Source organism: Cervus elaphus, chromosome X (genome assembly GCF_910594005.1).
Source record: "Cervus elaphus chromosome X, mCerEla1.1, whole genome shotgun sequence".
Classification (NCBI taxonomy): domain Eukaryota; kingdom Metazoa; phylum Chordata; class Mammalia; order Artiodactyla; family Cervidae; genus Cervus; species Cervus elaphus.
The window spans coordinates 47,398,234-47,422,416 of NC_057848.1; the positions used below are offsets into that span (position 1 = coordinate 47,398,234).

Consider the following 24,183-nt stretch of genomic DNA (forward strand, 5'->3'; position numbering starts at 1 on the left):
TATTCTCTATTAACTACAGACAATAAAAGATACAACACAATTATCAACACTCACAATGTGACTTAAAACAAGTTTGATGTCCCAAATGCTAAAAGGTAGGCCCTGCAGGTCAAAAGGCACAGACAAGTCCACATAAAGGCAAAGCACCAATGAAATGATTTATTCTCTCATGAGGCCCATCAAATAGATACATCTGGAACATCTTTGGACCCAGACTGATTTTTGTACCTCAGCCAGCACTTTGGGATCTTGGACAAGAAGGCTGGAAATGTTTGATTTGTTCAGGATCAAGATTGCTGGAGATGACGAGGAGGAGTCAAGAGAGGAGGGGGAGGGCTTGGGGAGGGGAGGCAGCGGATCCCAAGTCTGCTCACGTCCGCCTGTGATTTCCTAGGAGCCTCCTGCCTGTGCCCAGTGGGGATCACCCACTGACAGTACTGACTTTTGTGTTTTGGTCTCAGAGCTTTTGGGCCTTTCATTCTCCGTCAGTATGTTTCTGCCCCACATGAAGATCAACACAGCTCGCCTGTCTCATTAACCCCTTTGGGGACTCTTTGAGCTAAGTCAGGGTGGCCTTCCTGGGAAGGCTGCAAGGACAGAAACATTAACCAGGCATTCGTGTCTGTGTGCATTGGGAGCACAGGCCGCATCCTGCAAGGACCTTCTTGCAATGTCCTTGGAAGGACAGGGAGTCCTCCCCTCTCTGTCCATCCATCCACCGCAACCCTGCGTGGCGGGGGGCGGAGCAGAGAGGGGAGGGGGGAATCGAACCCTGAGGCAGTAGCCGAGCTGCTAAACTGCTGAGCTGGTTTTCACTGAAGTGCGAGAAGGAGGCTGTGAGGCAGGTAGACAACATCCTGTTGTTGGGGCGCTCCTTTCTCTTTTCTGAACATCTGGCTGAACAGGGAGGCAGGTGGCTGAGTCGTGTCTGGTTGCGGCAGCAGCATTAGCAGCGGCCTTTCTCTGCTCCGGTCCCCCGGCCATGGACGCGGTGGCTGTGTATCACGGCAAGATCAGCCGGGAGACGGGGGAGAAGCTCCTGCTCGCCACGGGCCTGGACGGCAGCTATCTGCTGAGGGACAGCGAGAGTGTCCCGGGCGTGTACTGTCTGTGTGTGCTGTGAGTACATGACGGGGACTGGAGCCCCCGCTGCCCGCCGCGTGCCTCACGGCCCTCGCTGGGGATGTCTCGCCTGGGCTTCCTGCTCTTCAGAGGGTCCTCTCCAGCGCCTTTGGGGACGGCTGTAGGAATGCTCTTTGCAGTGGAGGGAACGGAGCCTAGAATTTACCTTTGCTGCCAAAAGGACTCAGGCTCCTGGTTTCAGGTTGGACCTCTGGTAGAGGCCAGCAAAGTGGAGGCCTGGGATGAGGCAATGGCCAGATTTAGGGCCGCCAGCTCCTCAGAGGAGAGGCCTCTCTCTCCAGCCCTCTGGCGATGGCTTTGCAGGTATCTTCCCAAAGGAAGATTTCAAATTCAAGGAGAGCAAGAAGACTAAGAAATGGAATCCTTTAAGACAGCAATACCAGTTAGGTCAGGATGCGGGAGAGAGGGACGTTTCTGAATAAAACCGCCTCTCTGGATTTGCTTAATTAGCTTTCTTTACAGGAGTTGGAGGGGGGTGGGGTTGGGTTTCAGAAATAGGGCCTTTCCGTGATAAACGCTAGGAGACACAATAGTTGTAAAGGGCATGGAGGGAAAACACCCTGGTATGATTCAGCTTTGCCCTTTACCTAAGCATCTCTTGGTCTAAAGCCCCATTTTGAATCAGATGCACCTTCGTCTTTGCTCCAGGGCTCCAGGATCAGGCAGAGCTGAAACCTAATCTTGTGCTAGTCTGATGTGCTAATCTTTGGCAAGTTAACCTTGCAGTCCTTCAGTTTTCTTGTCCAAAAAATGTATAGAATGTTACTACCTACCTCATAGGACTGAACATTAAATGCTATAATGCACGTAGAAAATTTAGCACTGGACCTAATGCATACTAAGTGTTCAGTAAAAGTAAGCTGTTGTTGTTGTTATTATTTTTTCACTCCCTTTCAGTACTTTTTATTTTATATATATATATATATAATGTATATATATATTTCAGTCAATATCTTTAAGTACTCACGGGGCATTTCTAAGGAAGTCCCTAGCTCAGTCACTCTTTGTTAACAGGGTGAAAACACTCATGAAAACAGCAGCCCTATACAGTAGCTTCTAGACAGAAACAAAACGAGGGAAGATGCTTGGTTGTAATTTTGATGTCTGATGATACATGGCAAGATTTTGAACTTCCTTCTGGGTCATTGATGAGAGATTGTATTGAGCCTGGTGTTAGAGGATTTTCATTGTTTATTGTGATTTTTTAAATAGGCAAGGCATATTTGTGGCAACTCTCAGGCCATGCTAAATACGTTTGTTATAAAAGCTTCAAGGGAAATATGTGCAAGCTAATGAATCTCTTGGGCTCAGATTTTAGGTTTTCCTTATATTATTGTTTTTCCAAAGTGAAAACTGGGGTAGGTCAGTGAAAGCCAACTCGTATTCCTAGGCTCTTTTCTTATCAATAGAAGGTGGAGGAGTGAGTGGACTGGTGAAAGGAGCTTCTTTAGCAAAGCTCACCAAAGGAGGTAATGGGACCCTCAACCTAGAGGTAAAATTTTTTTTTTTTTTTTTTTTAAGAGGTAAAAATTAAGGTACAAAAAGTCTGGGAAGGGAAGGAAGAGCTGGGGACAGTGCGTGGCAGGATGTTCCTAAGACTTCAGACGCACTGGCCTCTTTGTTGTTTCTCGAGCTTGCCAAGCTGCTCCCTGCTTAGGATCTTCACACTTAACTGTTCCTTCTCCCTCTTCCCTCAGAGAGGACTTCCTTGACTAGCCTCTAAAATAAGTACCCTCTCCCTGTCCCAGTTATAATCTGTCACTTTATTTTTCTTCTGGGACCTTTCAGCTGCCTGACATTTGCTTATCTACTTTTGTCTTGCTGGGCTCTCCTGCTAGAATGTAATGTCTCTGGGGACAGAGACACCATCTCCCACACCAGGAACACAGCCTGGCGTGCAACAGGTATCATGAGGCATGCAATAGGTGCTCAATAAATGTTTTTGAATTAATGAATGAACTGTCAGGGCAAATTCTTTATTGCAGTAGGCTTTTGGGCTGATATCAGGAGGCCAGGCTGTGGCCTCTGGGACGTCACTCAACTTCTGTAGGTCTTGGTTTCCGTATTTGTAAAACAAGAATAGTAATGTGTGCTCTATCTTCTGCAGAAGATTATAGTTGGTAAAAGATGCAAGAGAGAAGGATAATCTTAGCCTATTACTCATATAGGCCAGGACCATGTAAGGAATTAATTTAGGCAGATGGGAAATTCTCAGATTAAGTTTTTTGCCCAAAGTGAATCTTGCCTAAATGCAGTTTTTATGACTCTCAATTCTCCGTGCAAACCTTTTTATGAAGTAGCAGAAAATAATCAGCAAATTGGGAGTCCCCCTAACATATCTTTCAGTGGGCACACTGGGCCTCCAAATCCTAGAGGGTGATGGCCAGACTGCTGCAGAGGGAAGACACAATGATACATCACCTTTTATGACAGTTTCTCAGCTTTTTTTTTGAGCCAAGGATCCCTTCTGATAAACATAAACATTTCATTTCCTCTTTTTTAGTACTACACTGTAGTAACAAAGTCAAATTTTATTTTGAAATAAACCATGTACTCATTTTAAACCAAAATACATATAGTTATGATATACAGTAGAAATAACAAGGTCAATGGTGTCATATATAAATGAACAACAAAGTATAGCTAACAAACATGCATTGACTGTAGTGTTCACTCAAAATAGTTTCTCATTCTGTCTTTTGTTTATTTTCACTGTCCAAGAAGGTTTGGTTGAGCTTTAGTTTCTGTATTTTTATTGCAGAAATAACACATTGCATGTGCCTTTCGAGCTGTGGTAAGGTGGCTTAGTTGCTCAGTTGTGTCCGACTCTTTGTGGCCACCCTCTGTAGCCTGCCAGGTTCCTCTGTCCATGGAATTTTCCAGGCAAGAATACTGGAGTGGGTAGCCATTCCCTTCTCCAGGGGATCTTCCTGACCCAGGGATCGAACCCGGGTCTTCTGCACTACAGGCAGATTCTTTACTGTCGGAGCCATCAGGGAAGCTGAGCTGTACTTTATACTTTTTCACTAGATTTGCTCCTCTCCCCAGTTCTGAACCCCTGATCATGGCCTTTTCCTCTGGTCATTTTGGAAAACTGAATGTCAAAAAGTATTAAAGAGATCTTCCATTGATAGGATTGCTCATCTTCATTTAAAGCAAGAAGTTTTTCTTCCAATTATTTTCAATAGATAAATCCAGATTTTGGTGTAATAAGTCTATTAAAAATAATTCCTAAACACCTATTCACATTATAGAAAAATTTTAAGATGTAGATAATAGAAATGAGAGAAAATCATCTATAGTTTTATAACTGAAAGATATTTATTGTTGAAAATTAAGTGGTTTTTCTTCCATATTTTAATAAAACAAACTGCTTTGTAAACACATGTGCTCTTCTACTACTGTATTCTGCTGCATTTTCCACTTAACTTGAAAAAGGCATGTTTGTATATAATGTTCTTACAAGTGGTTTTAAAACATTATTTTTAATAGTTTCATGGTAGTCCAACCAATCCAACTATATTTTCCTTAACCAGTCATCTATTTTTAGACATATGAATCATTCCATTCTTTTTTTGCTGTCATGAAGTTTGTCATGATTCATATTTCAATCCCTAAAGGTTTCCTCGTATTTATGCTTACTTCCTTATAACAAATTTCAAGATGTGTTATTTTTAGATCAGAAAACATGAATAGTTTAAGATTCTTGATGTATACATGATCACCAAATATTTTTTCCCAAGTGGTTATTCCAATTTATATATATGCTTACCAGTACTGCATGAAAGTGTCTGTCTCACTGCATGCTCCCTAGAAATGAGTATTTTTGTTAAAAAAATTCTTGAAATTTGATGTCTCATTCTTTATTTCGTATTTCTTTAACTAATGATCAAGTATCTATATGGTTGGTAAACTGTTGTCTTTCCTTGCTCATGAATTGACTCTTTGGTGTGTACTTTGCCCATTTAACCATTTGGATCTTACTATTTTTCTGAATACAATATGAGTTTTTATATACTAATCCTTGATCTGATGTATCTTTTCTCAGTTTGGTGTTCGCCATCACTTTTCTTTGACACACAAAAAATTAACATTTTTAATAAAGCCCATCATTCATTTTCCGTGTGTTTGATTTCTCCCTTTGCTTCCCAACGTAGAAAGTTCTTTGACTTGCAGAGATGTCCTATAACTTCACTTCAATTTTTGCTTTAAATTTATGATTTGGTTAGTTTATGTTTAACTCTTTAATTCCATTTGGAGTTTTATTTTCATGTGGAGAAAGGATCTAATTGATTTTGTTTCAAAATAGCTAATGATTTATAAATAGAACTTCCATTCCTGATTGATTTATTAACCTAGTTTATCATATGTTAAATTCTTACATATAATAGTTACTGTTTTGCAGTTATCTATTTGGATCAATTGGTTTATTCTTGTAATACTAGCTCTATAGTATGATAATATTTGAATATATTAAAAAATTATTTGCTCTTCTTACTTATTGGTTCTTCAAGATGAAATCTAGAATAATTTTGTTAAATTAAAAAAAAATCCCACTGAGGTTATGTTAAACTCATTCATAAGTTAAAGAGGGATTGTCGTCTTTAAAGAATTTAGTTTTTCCATCCAAAAACCTGATCTGCCTCTCCATTTATTAATTTTTTCATTTACATTCATCAACAGAGTTTTATAGTTTTCTTCCCATTGGTCTTGCATATTTTCGTTAGGTTTATTTCTAGTTACTGTGAGTATGCATGCATGTGTCTATTTTTTTATTTCTATCATAAATGGAAAATTTTCCCACCATATTTTCTTTTGCAACAGAAAGTCTGCTGACTTATGTGTTTTTTGGTATTTATCCAGTATACTAAATGTTCGTATCCATGCAAATAGTTCAAATTCAATTTAATTTTATTCTTTTAGGTTTTCAAGGTATATCAAGTTTCTTTTCACTAAGGTACATGTGAGCCCTCACATTTCTTTCTTTTTCACTCTCAATGTAGACAACCATTGGGAAAGTCCTAAATGCCCACTGGGATAGTTTGATGGTGATAAGAGAAAAACCAATTAAAATATTTAAAATAATTAGTTTGAATAAATAGTTTATTTCTGTACATCTTTCTGTACATATCTGAATTTGCTACTTTTATCTGATGAAAAATTGGGAAGAAGAAATGCTTTTATATTCTTTAGCCTCAGGGACACATGATGAAGTCATTTGACATATATGTCTTTAGATAAAAAGATAATTATCTTTTTGTCCTTTAAGATTTAAACGATGACTGGGAATAAAGTGCCTGTCAAACAACTGAACTGGAGAAATGGGGGAAGTAACAGGGACAAAAGAAAACTCCAGCTTATCAGTTGTATTTAAGGGGAACAGAAGAATGAGAAATTATAAAACTTAACGAGTTAGCTTTTGAATACAATTGGCTATGTGTGTTGGTGCCGCATTTATCTTCATGATAATTTAGGCCGCTAGAATTATTTTGGATTATCTGAGTACAATCCATTAACGGCAGAGCAAGCCTGAAGTCCAGTCTAGGATTAAATTTGCAATACACAAGCCACCAAAAGGACAATTCACAAGCCAATAAATCAAGTGCTGACTCTGGTTGACAATGTAAAATTAAGGTGTAAGATTAGTCTAAAGATGTCATTAGCTTAAAGCAAAAGGGAAGCCTAGGTTGACTGGGGCTCTCCCCATCTGGTCTCTATGCTTTAGCCCCTTCCTTTGCTCTTTTTTCCAATCATAAGGCCAAGCAGACTCCTTCCCTTTTTGAGAACTATGCTTTTTTAAAGTTTTTTTTTTTTTTTGATGTGGACCATTATAAAAGTCTTTATTGAATTTGTTACAATATGGCTTCTGTTTTATGTTTTGTTTTTTTGGCCATGAGGCATGTGGGATCTTAGCTCCTCTGCCAGGGATTGAACCCTCACCCCCTGCACTGGAAGGAGAAGTCCTAACCACTGGACCGCCAGGCAAGTCCTGGCTTTAGGATTCACCTAAAGATCAGTTTGTTCAGTCCCTCTGATGTAAGAGAGAGACAGCATAGAAAAATGGTTAAGAGTTCACGTCTTACAGCCAAACCCTCTGGGTGTACATCCCAACTGTGGCCCTTACCCGGCTATTTTACCTTGAGCAAGTTACATAAATTATCCATGGCTCAGGTTTCCTATCTGTGGAAAGGGGAATGGTGATACTAATACTAGTCACCTCATAGAGTTGTGAGAATTCTTGCATGAGTTAACATTTACAAAGTTAATATGTAGTAGGTGTTCGTTAATACAAATAAAAAATCTATAAATAATTGTGAGACAAAGTTAGACCTTTGTATGAGTACATAAATAAAGCATTCTGTGGCACTTCAAGGGAAGAAGAGATTATATTCATTGTCATGACTCATCGAAGTTGGTTTTACAGAGTTTTAGCATCAAACTTGAAGCTGAATGACTTTCGATGGTTCTGAAAACTCAAATTCACTCTGAAAGAAAGAAGATTGAGGTATAGGAAACTGGAAAACCTCTTGAATCAGAGAACACTCTCAGTAATGATGGCTTTGTATAGGATACCATTCCTCTGGATATAAAAGCTCTGAAATAGTTGTTAAAAAATCAGTCACATTATAATTGTGCCTTGGATTTTGCACATAACATTTGTTTGTATAGACATAGACAGCCTGGGCACTAGCTTGTTTTATTTGTGGTGTCATGAAGTCAGGTGTAGCTTAACTTTTTCTTTTGTGTAGCCCTTGAAGTGGTATAAAGAAGGAATTGATGTGGTTTCGTCAATTTTAAAGCAAGATCTGTCCCCAATGCTGACCTTTTGAGAGAATAAGAAATAAGTCGGGTTGCTTTCTTCTTGTCTGTTTCTAAGCAGAACACTTTTTTAAGAATTGGGGACAGCTTTTTGAATCAGCTTTTTGAATCAGTTCTAATGAGATGGATGAAACTGGAGCCCATTATACAGAGTGAAGTAAGCCAGAAAGATAAAGACCAATACAGTATACTAACACATATATATGGAATTTAGAAAGATGGTAACGATAACCCTATATGCAAAACAGAAAAAGAGACATAGATGTACGGAACAGACTTTTAGACTCTGTGGGAGAAGGCGAGGGTGAGATGTTCTGAGAAAATAGCACTGAAACAAGTATACTATCAAAGGTGAAACAGATCACCAGCCCAGGTTGGATGCATGAGACAAGTGCTCAGGGCTGGTGCACTGGGAAGACCCAGAGGGATGGGATGGGGAGGGAGGCGGGAGGGGGGATCGGGATGGGGAACACATGTAAATCCGTGGCTGATTCATGTCAATGTATGGCAAAACCCACTACAATATTGTAAAGTAATTAGCCACCAACTAATAAAAATAAATGAAAAAAAAAAAGAATTGGGGACAGCTTTTGAAAAGATAAAGGCATGTTTTAATATTAGAATCAACACATGCTTTGTAGTCATTGAAATGCAAAATATTTGTTTTTTTAAGAAAATTAGTTAATGGCAACAACAACAAAATTGCTTTCTACCAATTATTAATTTTCTAGATTTTTTTCTCATGATAAATTTAAAATTCCAGGCTTATCAACAAGTGTGACTAATAGTTTGATGCAGGAAGGAAGTTAAAATTACAGTATATTTGGGACTTCCCTGGCTGTCCAGTGGTTAAGACTCTATGCCCCCAATGCAGGGGGCACAGGTTTGATCCCTGGTTGGAGAACTAAGATCCCACATGTATCACAGCTTGCCACCTCCCCAAAGATTACACTACTACATTCTTGGTTTGTCTATATTAATAGGGAGTCAGAGGAAAAGTAATCCTAAAGGGATGTCAGTCAGTTCAGTTCAGTCACTCAGTTGTGTCCGACTCATTGCGACCCCATGAACTGTAGCACACCAGGCTTCCCTGTCTATCTCCAACTCCTGGAGCCTGGTCAAACTCATGTCCGTTGAGTCGGTGATGCCATCCAACCATCTCAATCTCTGTTGTCCCCTTCTCCTCCTGCCTTCAATCTTTCCCAGAATCAGGGTCTTTTCCACTGAGTTAGTTCTTTGCATCAAGTGGCCAAAGTATTGGAGTTTTGTATTGGAGTTTCAATACTCCAAAGTATTGGAGTTTCAGTTTTTTACTGTAAAAATACTTTTACTCCAAAGTATTGGAGTTTTACAGTAAAAATAGTGTAAAAATACTTTTACTCCAAAGTATTGGAGTTTCAATACTCCAAAGCATTGGAGTTTTGTATTGGAGTTTCAATATTCCAAAGTATTGGAGTTTCAGTTTTTTAAAATGAACAATATTTTTCTAATTTGTGATTTGCTTAGGTTAGATTTTTAAAGCTTCAAATTGTAATTTCACTTCTGTTTATTTTAAAAAATGTTATTAGTCAGTTGTATAACATTATAAGGAAAATTAAGAGACCTCCCTGGTGGTCCACTAGGTAGGACTCCCGTTGCAGGGAGTACAGGTTTGATCCCTGGTCAGGGAATGCCATGGCATGGCCAAAAAAGAAAAAAAGGAAAATTAATATGCAAAGATGTATTTATGTTAATTTAAATTTATATTTATATACATACATATATAGTTTTGAGAGATAGTTTTGAACAGTAATCAGAGTGGCACCTTTCTCTCCTTGTGTCCACTTTTTTCACATACCATTATTTTATATTGACGTGGTCCATGTGCTTAAAATTTTTTGAAAAATATAGCTCTCTAATGTCTTTGAACTTTGATGTAGTTTTGAATCGTTCTTTCTGCTGCCATTTCTTAATTTTGAGTTACATTCCTTAGGTTAATTCCGTTTTTTCACTATTAAAATAGAACTCCTATGAAAATCTTGGTCAAATTGCTTTTTCCATTTCATTCCTTACAGCAGATGAAGATAAGGAAGGTCATTAGGTCAAAAATACGCAGTTTTATAGCTCTTGTTATAACTTGGCAATTTATTCCCTAAAACAGTGATTTCTCAGTGGATGGGGAGAGAGCATGTATAGTTTGGAAAAGAGAGAATCCATATTTTAGTTTACTTTTACATTATAAGATTACTATTTCTTAATATAAGCTACAGAAAACAAAACTGTGAAATTTTGTTGGGGAAGAAAGAGTAAGAAGTTCAGAAACACTGTTCTATGAAGACTGAAGCCCTTGAAAAAGCTTCAGCTTATATTTAAATAAAATTTCATTCTGAAAACATAGACTGAGTGACTATGGGGGTGGCGGCACAGATGCGCCCAAGGTGAGTGAAAGAAGCCAATGAGGTGTCAGCATTTTCCATGCATTTTTAATCAATCCTTCTGTAACTTTAATGTGCCTACAAATCATCTGGAAATCTTGTTAAAATTTCAGATTCTGACTCAGCAGTTCCAGAGTGGGCCCGAAATTCTACATTTCTAGCAAGGTCCCAGGTGATGCTCTGCTATTACCCTGGGAATATAATTTGAATCGCACTGTTTTAAATCTCTTCCATCAGTGGTATATGAGAGTATATCCACGAGAGTTGGCTACAGGAGATCTTTGATCAATTACTCCAGCAACTTGGAAGTGGAAGAGATGAAATGCTGGCTTGTTTGAGGGGGGAGACAATTTTGCTCATTCAGAAATCGAAGGAGCTGGGGCGTAGGAGACTGTTAAATTTGGATGGGTTGATCACAAGGAGTTTTATGTGCCACTAACATCAGGTTGTTCAAGACTGAAGAGGTAAGGACTTTTGAAGTGGTACTCAGGTTCCTGCTTCTTAACTGAAAGTGCGATAAGATCAGATTCGTTAGGAAACAATTTTCAAAACAGACTCATTTATTTTGACTAAATGAGGCTGAATGATAGTAGAGAGATAGAATTCATTGTATCTTTTAGAAAACCATTGTTTGAGAAAGTAGAAAACCAGTTGCCTATGATTTTGCTTGCCTCGTTGCTGAGATTTTAAATAATTAATTTCCAGAACACCTTTAATGATACTGAATTATTGCCATTAATTGCTTTCCATAGGGAAAATGGAACTAAATAAAGGCCTATGCTATTTCCCTGCTCCTACCTCCATTTTCCTTTTTTTTTTTCTTTTTTGGTGGCATGCGGGGTCTTAGTTCCCCCACCAGGGATTGAATTCAGGCCCCTGCAGTGAAAGCAGTAAGTCCTAGTCACTGGACTGCCAGGGAATTCCCTGCTGTGTAACTTTAAGAAAACCACTTAAAGCTTTATGTTTGGAGTTCTCATAGTGAAAAATGGAAATCGAAGTGCTTGCCTTGTTCCCTGTAGAGTACTTACTGAAATCAGTGGGTTTTGAGGTACATTTCAATTGATTAAAAAAGCAAAAGGCTTTACAATGTAATCTTTTATATTTATTTAGCATATTATATGTGCTAAATAGTATATTATATGCATATATCAAGCTATTTTATACATGATGTAAATATTCTGGCAAATCTTTATAACAAAAATGAAACATTTCCTGTAATCGCAGCAGCAAATTAAATTGACCCTTTTTTGGATTTCACAAATTGAATGAACCTGACTAAAGTGTTTTAGACCTAATTTTTTTTATCCCTTAGGTAATAGTACTCTTGGATATTGATTAAAAATACAGTAATTTAATGCACATATTTAAAGACTTTTAGTTCTATAAGTGATTAATGATAAGTGAGGTCAATTACTACAGGGTGACCCTGTTTGAGATTCTTTAGGTTCTTTTAGATTTAAACACATTTCTTTTTACCAGAGTTTAATATGTATTCTAATCAAAGATATATTTTGACCCAAACTTGTGCCAAAGAATAGCAATCAGAAAATGTCTGAAATAAAACTGTGAATATTCAGATTCGTAATTTGAAATGATTCAGCATAAAGTTTACTGTACTTTTCTAGGAAGCAAAGGTTTGTGAGGCAAATTAAATAGCAGTACCATATATACTGGGGCTTCCCTGATAGCTTAGATGATAAAGAATTCGCCTGCAATGCAGATGACCCAGGTTTGATCCCTGGGTTTGGAAGATTCCCCTGGAGAAGGGAATGGCTACCCACTGCAGTATTCTTGCCTGGAGGATCCCATGGACCGAGGTGCCTGGCGGGCTATAGTTCATGGGTCGCAAAGAGTCAGACACGACTGAGTGACTAAGCATGCACGCATACACTATATATGCTAAAATATAGTAAATAAGCTATATCCATTACAGGGTGGGAATCAAAAGCCAGGGCTCTAGAGTCAAAGAGGTCTGATTTAAAGCCCCAAAGAGGTCTGATTTAAAGTGCTTGATTTGTAGTGTGGCTTTGGTTACTTAACTTTTCAAAGTTTCAGTTTCCTCATCTATAAAATCAGTTTCACAATATAAAGCTCATAGGATTACTGTGGGGCCCAAAAGAGATAATGTATGTGCTGTGGGCTGAATTGTGTCCTTGTCAGACTCCTATGTTGAAGTTCTAACTCCCAGTGTGGATGTACTTGGAGATAGGGCCTTTAGGAGGCAATTTAGGTTAAATGAGATCGTGAGGGTGCGGCTCTAATTCAATAGCATCTTGGCCTTAGAAGAAGAGAGACAAGTGGGGGGTGGGGATCGGGATGGGGAATACATGTAAATCCATGGCTGATTCTTGTCAATATATGACAAAAACCACTACAATATTGTAAAGTAATTAGCCTCCGACTAATAAAAATAAATGAAAAAAAAAAAAAGAAGAGAGCACCCTCTTTCAATGAATGCACACAAAGAAAAGGTCGTGTGAGCGCACAGCAAGAAGGTGGCTGTCTACCAGGCAGAAAAAAGGGCTTGGAATGAAACCTATGTTGCTGACACCTTGATCTTGTACTTCCAGCCTCCAAAACTATGAGAAAGTAAATTTCTTTTGTTTAAGCCACCCAGTCTATGGCATTTTGTTATGACACCCCAAGCAGACTAGTACAGATTTTGGTACTGAGAAGTCTAGTGGTGTTGTAACAAACACCTAAAAATGTGGAAGTGGCTTTGGAGCTGGATCATGGGTAGAGACTAGAGTAGTTTGGAGATGCATGCTAGGAAAAAACCTACATTGCTGTGAACACAGTGTTGGTAGAATGATGGATGTTAAAGGTTATTCTGATGAGGTCTCAGGTGAAAATGAGAAATGTGTTGTTAGAAGCTAAAGGAAAAGCCATCCTGACTATAAATGGCAAAGATCTTGGCTGAACTGTGTTCTAATATTTTGTGGAAGGTAGAACCTGAAAATTGGATATTTAGCTGTGGAAATCTCTAAGCAAGGTGTTGAAAGAATACCTTGGTTCCTCATGACTACTTATGGTAAAATGCAAAAGGAGAAAGATGAAGCAAAGAAGGAGTTGTTAAACAAAAAGAAACCAGAATTGAAAGATTTGGAAAATTCTCAGCCCACTCATATGGCAAAAAATGAGGAAGCTTGGTCTGGAGAGAACAGCACGGGAGTGGCTGGACAATTGCTTCTTAAGTAGATTACCCACGATGTTAACTAGTCATCTCAGCAGAAGCCGGGAATAGAGTTTGGACCAAAGCATCAGCGACACTGTCAGTTTGGACCAAAGGGAACATGATAGGGCAGCAGAGCAATTTGGCTGCAAAAATGCATTATCTTTCAAGAAAATGGAAAGATGATCTTGAAAGCGTTTCAGAGATCATCAGGGCTGCCACTCCCAACACAGCACCAGAGTGCATAAGCCTAGGAGGGCAAGGTCACTTTCACCTAAATTTCCAAGGCAGGATCAGTGCCCAGCAGAGCCAGGTGGGCAGGGCTGCTGCAGCAGAGCCACGGGGGGGACAGTGCCACCCAGTGGGGCCGGAGGGTAGAGCGTCAATTCAAAAAGGGTTGTTCTCAAGCATTAAGATCTAATGGAATTTGCCTTATGAAATGTTGCACATTTGGGGGACCTGTTACCCCTTTCCTCCTGATATCTCCTTTTTGGAATGAGAATATCTGTCCTATGCCTACCTTGCTGTATTTTGGAAGCATGTGACTTGTCTGGTTTCACAGGTTCACAGCTGGAGAAGAATTTTGACTCAGGTGCCGTCAAACCTCACTAGATGATATTTAGATGAGACTTTGGGCTTTATTTAGACTGTAGAGTTTATGCTGGAATGTATTGAAGACTTTTGAGGCTGTTGGGATGGGATGAATGTATTTTACATGAGAGAAGGTGTGAATTTGGGGGTGCCAGTGTTGGAATACTATGAACTGAATTATGTCCCCCTCCCCTCAAATTCATATGTTGAAGCTTAACCCCCAAAGTGGCTATGTTTGAAGATAGGCCTTTAGGACGTAATTAAGGTTAAATGAGGTTGTAAGGGTGAGGCCCCAACCCAATAGGATTGGTGGCCTTTTAAGAAGAGAGATCTTCACCAGCCCAGGCTGGATGCATGAGACAAGTGCTCAGGCCTGGTGCACTGGGATGACCCAGAGGGATGGGATGGAGAGGAAGGTGGGAAGGGGGATCGGGATGGGGAATACTTGCAAATCCATGGCTGATTCATGTCAATGCATGACAAAAACCACTACAATATTAAAAAAAAGAAGAAGAGAGATCTTTTTCTATACACACACACACACACACACACACACACACACACACACACACACACAAGGAAAAGGTAATGTGAGCACCCAGCAAGAATGTGGCTGCCTACAAGGCAAGATAAGAGGCCTCAGAATAAAACCTATGTAGCTGGCACCTTGGTCTTGGATTTCCAGCCTCCAGGACTGTGCAAAGAAAAATTTCTTTTGTTTAAGCCATACAGACTATGGTATTTTGCTGTATCTGTCTGAGCAAACTAACACAGCATGTAAAACTCTTGGCGTGTAGTAGAAATCAACTATACAGATATGCAATATGCATATATACTGAATAATTGGGGATAATATTTACCCCATCTAAAAGGACAAGCTGATTTCAAGTACTTTGGCAGGACTCCTTTTTAATTCAAATTATTATTAGTACTATATTATAAAGTGACATAATAATAGTAACATCATAGGGATATAGCACATTTATTGTATTTATAATTAATATCATTACTATTAATTTAGGTAGGCTTCATAGTACCTTAGCCCAGTGAAATGTTTTCACCTTAAGGCTCAATATGTACTTAAAAAGTAATATAACTAGACTTTGTTGAATCTATGTAATAATTTGTCGTCGTGTGCGTGCTCCATCATGTCCGAGTCTTTGTGACCCCAGGGACTGCAGCCCACCAGGCTCTTCTGTTGATGGAATTTTCCAGGCAAGAATATTGGAGTGGGTTGCCATTTTCTACTTCAAGGGATCTTCCTGACCCGGGGATCGAACCCACATCTCTTGCGTCTCCTGCATTGGGAGGTGGATTCTTTACCAACTGTGACACCTAGGATGGCTTAATAATTTTTCATTTTTACCAATTACAATAGGTCTGTAGTTTCTTTCTGTCCCAGCAGTCTCTCAACTTGACAAGTCCTTAGGAGTGTGAGTGCCCTCATTTAAAAAAAAAAGTAAAGATAAAGAAGCCTTACTGGAAACTGTGACTAGCTAGATATAATGTGTGAGCAAGTTAGATTTCCCAGGCTTTTATTTCTATGAATGACTTGGTGCCATATACGTGTGCCCCAGTATATGTATATTTATATGTAATAGTTAAAGCTCAAATTTAGAACACCCATTGTTCTTTTGGAATTTTTCAGTAATGAAAGTTTATTCTTTCACAGGTATCAAGGTTACATTTATACATACCGAGTGTCCCAGACAGAAACAGGTTCTTGGAGTGCCGAGGTATAGCTCTTTTATTTATTTTTGCTTCTGGGGGTATTGGGGAGCCATTTGACTTTTACATTGCTTTCACAAAAGAGCCATCAAATCCTACATTCCCCAAATATTCCTCCAATTCAAATCACTAATGCTCTAATCCAAAATTGTTCATCGATCATTAAAAAAAAATTTTTGGTCCCAGTTCTGTTTAGCCACCATTGTATGGAGTGTCTGACTTTGGAGGAAAGATAAGAAAGCTAAAGGATTGTGTTAAAAGTTTTAGTACCTAAGTGAAATTTTAGAAAGTCTATCAAAAATATATAAAAGAATCAAATCTACAATTATTTACTAAATAATACTAACACAAGTGGTTCTGTGGGGGATCAAACAACATGACTCCTGTTTTCTAAGAGCTTATCAGACCCTTGAGGTGATACCAAATGAATTCAACAGCAATGTGAGAGCCTGGTGTTTGCTGTCAGGTTGATCTGGGTGCACGTCTTGTCCACCCTCACCCCGTTTCTGAGAGGTCTCTGACCTTGGGTAGGTTACTTAACTTTTCTTTGAACGAGTTTCTTCATCTGTAAAATAAGGCTAAAAATAGTCGCTTACTCATAGTATTCATTTTGAAGATTAAATGAGATAATGTGTGTAAGGAAAGCTCTTAGCCACAGGCCTAACTAGCAAAGCCCTCAACAATGGGAACTCACCCAAGTTGCTGAATGGTGTGATTATATACAGTTAAGTGTTACACATTATCTATCATAAAAGTTTGAAGAATAGAGGATTTTCCAAGTGTCAGGGTAATCAAGGCTGCTCTGCTTTGGTGACAGGACTCCCCGCTGAGCCATATGGAAGGACAAGGATAGGTGGAAAGGAGAGAGAGGGAATATAGTAGCTTTCGAGCTATGCTCTGCAAAATCCTAAGGTCCTTCCATCTGGGTGCCTTGGAGTTGCCCAGCGGGTTATAGGAGGAGAGGAGAATGTGCGGGTATGCTTTGGGTCCCCAATTTGTCTTTAATCTGAGCAGCTCTTTATTTTGCTTAGCAAGTGGGGCTCTGAGAAATATTTCATTAGAAAAATGGATTCTGATGGCTTTGAAAAATTTGAAAGTCACTGTGCCATTGCAAGAAATGCCTATAGAGTGGATCTCTTTCTACCTACCAGGATAATATATTACCCTGCTGTCAAAATAGAAGTCTCTGCAATGGAAACTTCTGACTTCAAATGATTTCTGACTCTTATATAAAAACAGTCTGTCTTTATAATGAAAGCACTTCATCATGAGCTGTTTGAAAACGTAAATGCTAATATCAACCTCTATTAACAACACATTCTATACATTTAAGAAACTCTAAAGACTAGACTTAAAAAAATTAAAATAGCGCTTACCTTTAAAGATGCATCAGTAAACTAGAAAGCACAAATTGCACACTACAAATGTTTTGAACTACTGAGATAAATTAGGGCAAGTTTTCAAACACGTTGTTGCTTTATATCAGGATAATTAATGCCACGATACTAATTAGAGGAAAAGCAGTACTATCTCTAATCAGAACTGTTTATACCTGTTTATTTTTAAAAATTCTCTGCATCACTGCAGAGATGGTTGAATAGGAAATGAAATTTAATTTATTATGAGGAATTGTAGCGTTTGATACATACATATATATGTGTATATAATTTGACCAGAAATAGCCCTTCTCCCTAGAGAAGTAGCCTTCTGCTTCTGAAGAATATTCTGTATGAAAAGGATCTTAAATTAGTAGGGTTTAGCTAACCTTTTGTTTTAATTCATTTTCTTCCATTTCAAGTATAACATCACACGTGGAGTGTTACATGTTTGTGATCACATTAGGAAAGAAAAGGCTTATTGAACACAAATGCTGTCTCATTCTGTTGTCTGGTCTGACCCGTTAATCTAATAATATTGTAATTATCTGCACCAAGAGAGCAGAAGATTGGCATGTTTTCTCCAAAGGGAAAACAGTTTTAAAAAAAAACTCTAGATTTATTTTTGAAATGCATTGCATTTTCCCCTATCTACTAAATTTGCCTTCTTAGTTACATTTTTCTTAAGGTGAATATTAAACTAGTGTGTATTCTCAGAGCTCATATCACCTGACTGGAAGAAATTTCTCTAGAGCATATTGAAGACCAGCTGTGATCCAAAACATGTTTCCATGGATAACTAAGAGATGACAGTATGGGAAATGTGCAAATTTGAACAATAGCTGAGTTCAGTGACAGGATGGGAGATGTCAGTGGTATAATTCTTGTGGTATATGTATTTTCAAAATTGGGTAAATAACAGATATTTATATTGCTTTTTGGAACAATGCTTTAGTTTGCTACCCTGCAGGAAAAATCTTGACAGTAGCACTTCACCTTCTGTGAAGGATTACGCTAGAAATCGAGGTATGTCTGCGATTTGTTTCAGAGAGTGAAGTAAAATTGAACCCTGGATCCACTCAATTATGAAAGACAAATATGATGTGAGTTTCTCATTTTAGATAGAATTTTAGGTTTTATCATTGCCCAGTGTATTAATTTATCTCATGTGACTCAGAGTAAAATTTAGGCAAATTGTTAATTCAGAGAATTCTAACGTCACCCATCATTTATTAATATGTACATTGTCTGTGGTACATTATAAGAAATGTACTAACACCCTTCTGCTGACTTCAGTGCTTTTGGGCTTTTTTGGATGTTTGATCATCAGTGGATCAGTAGACGTTAAATAATTTCACTTATTGACCTAAGCAAAGCATTATAAATTCGGTCACTTATCTGCCGGGGCAACATTGCATGCCAAATTTCAATTGCTTTTTTACATCCCGTGCTATTATTCCTCCCTGTTAGCGTGGATAATCAAGGTTAACTACATATAAATCCCCATACAAAAGATGCTTCTGTTGATAAATGGTTTTACAAGCCACAAGAACAGGTGAAAAAATGTGTGGTTTGAAATCTTTCCATACCGGGGGAGTGTATAGTTTCTCTTCTGGTCTGTGACTTTAACCTCACTAGAACCTGTTTTGTCTAGTCCTAATCTGAGAGGAAAAGCACTGGGTCCTGGGATCTAGGGCCAGTTCTGCCTCTGGTTATCTGTGTGACTTGGGCAAGCTGAATTCTCTTTGTATTTTCATTTTCTTATCTGTCAAATGGGAGTAACCAAATCATCCAAGAACAGCCAGTCTGTCAAATAGTGGGGGCCAGAGATGGGAAAGGGCTTTGAAAATGAAAAAGTACTCTAAGGAAGATACAAGAAGTTTATCTTGTGCCTACAGCCTGCCTTTGTCATTTGGAGATTCTATCCTGGAGCTAAGGAACTCTAGGACTTCTGTAAGAATCCAAGGAATTTTGGACTCCTGTAAGAATGGCCATGTTCTTTTGGATGAAGTTTCAGGAGAATTCTGGAAAGGTGTTTTGAACATAAGGGTAGAGCTGAGTGAGAGAGTGGGCCTCTGAGTGGACACTTATTTAAAACTGTTAATAAAAAATAAATAAAAATAAAACTATTAATAAAAAGAACTTTTCAGTGTTTTCAATGAAAAACTATTTACCCCGATGTAGGAAATGACCAACAGTTACAGTGGATAGTGTATCTTCAGCATTTAGTCTAGTTGACAGAAGTCTGTCTGCCAGCCTTCCTGTTTTCTCATTAAACGCTAACAAATGAACAGCTCCCACCTCAAAAATTTTCCAGATGGAAGAGCTGAAAAACAGCTTTCTAAAAAAAAAACAAAAAACTTGTCATTGTTCAATCGCTTATAGCAATACTATTTTATTTTATGTAAAATGACAGTTTTGAGCTGATGTCTAAAGCTTGACTCATAAGCTTTTGCAGGAAATTGTTGTGGATTTCAAGTAGTGTCTTTACAAGAGAATTGATGTCAGGAAAGGAGTACATTTTAATAGTCACCTGCAAATAATGATCCCTTCAAAACCAACCAGATAAATAAATAAAGGTGACCTCAGAGAGTCTTTCATTTTCATGTCATAGAGAAAACCTTGTCAAGTGAAGTGTTGATGGAGGGAACAATTTGGGGGAGGATAGGGAAGTTTCCCAAGCAGGAAGAAATTGGATGTGAAGGATGAGGCAGGACAGATTGTGGAGTCAGAGTATGAGGACTAACTAGCCCTGCATTTAAAATGCAATTTTAAATTTCCTGTGTAGCATTTTACATTGTGGAATGATGACAGGGAAAATGGGTGTTTGTTTTGTTTGCTTTTAAAATTTTTCTTGGTTCTTTAGGCTTTTTATTAATGACCTGTAGGATCTGTGTTTTTTTTTTTTTTTTTTTTTAGGATCTGTGTTTTTTTCCCCTGTTTAATTTCATCCTCTCCATTGGTGAATTCATTGTGGGTAATGGCTTCCCTTAGAGGTTTGGGATGTATGAAGGGTAGCAGGTGGGAAGGGCAGGGTGATGAGCAGGAGCTTGTACAAACTGATACCACCCTCAGGAGAACTGAAATGACAGCTCATTAGCTCCTCTTGCAGGGCAATTCAGCCAACCAAAGTGAGCTCTTCTAGAATGTTGTTTTTCCTGCTTCCTTCTGTTTTCAAATATTTGAATAAGTTACACAAATGTTACCTCTCTCGGCATCCCTTATACATTTTGTAGGCCCATTTTGTATAATTATGAGGTAGATGAATAATCTGCTTGACCTTTTATTTTCCAGACAGCACCTGGGGTACATAAAAGATTTTTCCGGAAAATAAAAAATCTCATTTCAGCATTTCAGAAGCCAGATCAAGGTATTGTAATACCTTTGCAGTACCCAGTTGAGAAGAAGCCCTCAGCTAGAAGTACACAAGGTGCTACAGGTATGGTTTACTGTCCTTCTTTGATAGGCTTTGGAAGCTCAGGGCTATGAGTAGACCCTAGTCATATAGTTCTGTAAGAAAAATACAAGCAAGGAGATCAAACCAGTCAATCCTAAAGGAAATCAACCCTGAATGTTCATTGGAAGTACTGATGCTGAAGCTCCAGTACTTTGTCCACCTGTTGCGAAGAGTCGACTCATTGGAAAAGACCCTGATGCTGGAAAAGATTGAGGGCAGCAAGAGAAGAGGGCACGAGAGGATGAGATGGTTGGATGGCATCAAAGGACATGAGTTGAGCAGACTCAGAGAGATAGTGAAGGACAGGAAAGCCTGGCGTGCTGCAGTCCATGGGGCCACAGAGTCGGATGAAACTGAGCAACTGAACAATAAAGAAAAATGCAACGAGAAAGTAGATGGAGCCGACAGCCCAACTGAGGGGAGGCTGTTCCTATGCTATTGGATTTCCACATGCTATACTATGAACTTTTAATAAAACTCTGCAGAAATGTAAAAAATACTATGAGCCCACAACATTTTCATCTCTCTTTTCCCATCTTGTTTTCCCAAGCCTGTTTTGTGGCTCCATAAGTACCATTTCACTTCACGAATTCAGACACAAATCATTTGAAGTATAAGACAATTCTGAGTACATCTGGGCTTGTTCTTTACCTTTACTTAGCAGATAGTGTTCTCCCTTCAGGGGTGGAAAGGCTAATGTTAGGTTGGTCCATGTGAGCCTGATTTCTGGATTTGTGATGCTTGAATTAATAAAATTTTATTGTAGCAAAGGAAAGGAAGTTAGTCGACTTTATTATTCCTCTAGTGCAAGTTGTTAAATCTCTTGAGCAAAGCCGTTTTAGTGGATATGTCAAGCTAATGACCAAACACTAGCCAATGTCCTCAGCTGTCAGATTTGTGATAGCTGACATCTATTGAAAGGGGTTAATCATTTGTCTGAAGTAAGAGGATACATGTTGATTGAAACAATAAATATTTATGATAAAATTAAATGAGTTGTTATTTCGGTTTTTGACAGGACCCAAGCTCAGGCATAAACTGACAATTAGACTCAAGTGGTGAATTAAATTGAGTAGTTAGCTTTTTGAAAAGAAATGTAAATAGAACTCCAATTTACAAATTGGCTCAGTATTCTATTCTCTGTAACAGTTTTAAATACTAGTTGCTTGAACTAGATCATGGGAATGTATCTTTGTGAACTTTATGCAGTGGGAAATTTTATAAGTTTGAGTTAACTTGTAATTTTAATAGCTTGTAAATTTATCTTTCCTTGATTTTTGTTATTGTTTTTCTTCAGGAAGAAGAGACGATCCTGATGTCTTCCTGAAAGCACCATGAAGAAAAGGAAAACACACCTTGTACTTTATTTTCAATAATTTAAATATATGCTAAGTCTTATATATAATAGATAATACAGTTCAGTGAGCTACAAATGTATTTCTAAAACCATCATAGCCCTGTAATGGAAGCATCTAGCATGATGTTAAAGCTGAAATGGACTTTTCGGATAATGAGGGGCTTTGAAATGAGGATTGGGGAAAAATAATTCCACAGATTATTTTCAGTTATTATATTTACAAATGGGAAACGATTTAAAAAATAATGATACTTTATAAAAGATTAATGTCATTTCTTGCCAAATATAAATAAAAGTAATCCTCAGTTTTTCTCAAAAGCACCATTTTTAGTGAAATATTATTTGATAGCTACTGATTTGAAAATGTCTTGCTTGATTATATGGCAGGAAGCTGGTTCGTGTCCTTCATCTTTGTCACGTGTGGTTCTACATTAGGTATTATGCTCTCCACTAGCTATGATGTTGTAGGCTCTTTGGGGATTTTTGAAGCTGTGCCCTGTGTGTTGAAAATAAGTTCCAGATAAACAGTGAAGAATTTCTCTTTAATTCTGAAAGCAATCTTCTTGCCTAGTCTTACCTGGTGTTCTGATGTTGGACAGTAAAATCCACAGACCAGTCTGGAGTTTAAAAATCTTGTAATTTAAAATATACTCTAAATGTTTATTATATTTGATGCTATAGGATTTGAAATTATATTACAAATCCGATGAAGTGGGCTTTACTTTTTTTCATTTACCTCTACCGCAGTAGTTGCCACTCCATGTAAAACCTCATTTTGAAAGCGAGCTTTAGCAGTTGCGGTTCATTGGCCGTGGCTTGTGAGCAGCTGAGTTACAAGCCATCTCCTATGAGGTGACCAGACAAGACCATCAGAAGCTTACAGGTTACATTAATTTTTAACAATTCCAAGTGATTGCAACCTAAGTGAGAGCCAAGATTTTACACAGTGTTGGATACTGGTATTTTCTTCTCATATTTATATTTTCACGACTCTTGCAATTCGATTATATGTCAAGTTGCTTCAGGGCTCAGAGAATTCATTCATTCAGCAAACACAATAGGTACCAGCATAGAGAAGTGAGAAGACCTGGCCTCCATGGTCAGGTAGCCCCTTGCCTAGTTGGACAAGAAAACAGTCAATAAAAGACAATAAAGAAAGTAACAATAAAACACAAGAAAGTAACAATAAAAGTTGCTAAGTACATGGTAAGTGAGGGTCCCAATGTGTAGGTGGATCTGTCTTTTTTCTAAATGTTCTACTCCATTTATAGTTATAAAATATTGGATATTCCCTGTGTTTTACAATATATCCTTGTAGTGTATTTTATACAGAATAGTTTGTACAATTCCCTACACCTTTATTTCCCCTCCCCCCTCCCTCTTGTCATTGGTAATGACTAGTTTGTTTTCTATATCTGTGTTTATTTTTTTATTTTTAAATTCACTAATTTGTTGTATTTTTTAGTCTATGATGTGATTCCATATAGTATTTGTCTTTCTATGACTTGTTGCACTTAGCATAATACCCTTTAAGTCTACCCATGTTGTTGCAAATAACAACATTTCCTTCTCTTATATGCCTGAGTAGTATTCCATTGTATATATACTACATCTTCTTTATCCATTAATCTGTTGATGGACAGGTTGCTTCCATAGCTTGGCAATTATAAATAATGCTGCTCTGAACACTGGGGTGCATATATCCCTCAAATTAGTGTTTTTGTTTTTATTTCTATATATACCCTAAAGTGGAATTGCTGGATCATATGGTAGCTCTACTTTTAGTTTTTTTTGAGAAACCTCCATATTGTTTTTCACAGATACTCCACCAATTTGCATTCTCACCAACAGTGTATGAGGGTTCCCTAGGCAGAGCTGTCTTTAAAGGCAAAATGCATTAATCCAAATATTTCAGCCTATAGTCCAGAGGAAAAAGCTAAGTTTCTATGTAAACTAGTGACTTGGAATTCTGGGTTCTTCATGTGAGATGGTGAGCTTGGTTAATTATTAGTGACCTGCCGAGACACAAAGCTACTCTCTCTGTTGGCAAGATCTGATTTCTGAGCATTTACCCTGGATGCTATGGGATTGCAAAGGTGGAATATGGCCACAATGATGTATTTGTG

General features: G+C 38.2%; 1 protein-coding gene across 1 annotated transcript; it reads left to right on the forward strand.

The window, feature by feature from the left end:
* Positions 1-814: 814 nt before the first annotated feature.
* Positions 815-22,378, forward strand: SH2D1A (SH2 domain containing 1A). The gene is made up of 4 exons (XM_043897631.1): positions 815-1,119; positions 15,812-15,875; positions 20,538-20,682; positions 21,998-22,378. Exons 1-4 carry the CDS (start codon positions 983-985, stop codon positions 22,036-22,038), a joined length of 387 nt encoding a protein of 128 aa, XP_043753566.1. The 5' UTR covers positions 815-982; the 3' UTR covers positions 22,039-22,378.
* The last annotated feature ends 1,805 nt before the right edge of the window (positions 22,379-24,183 follow it).

Coding starts and splice junctions, on each gene's coding strand:
- SH2D1A (XM_043897631.1), top strand. CDS start 983: ATGGACGCGGTGGCTGTGTATCACGGCAAGATCAGCCGGGAGACGGGG. Junction 1,120..15,811: donor GTGTACTGTCTGTGTGTGCT/GTGAGTACATGA, acceptor ATTCTTTCACAG/GTATCAAGGTTACATTTATA. Junction 20,683..21,997: donor AAGTACACAAGGTGCTACAG/GTATGGTTTACT, acceptor GTTTTTCTTCAG/GAAGAAGAGACGATCCTGAT.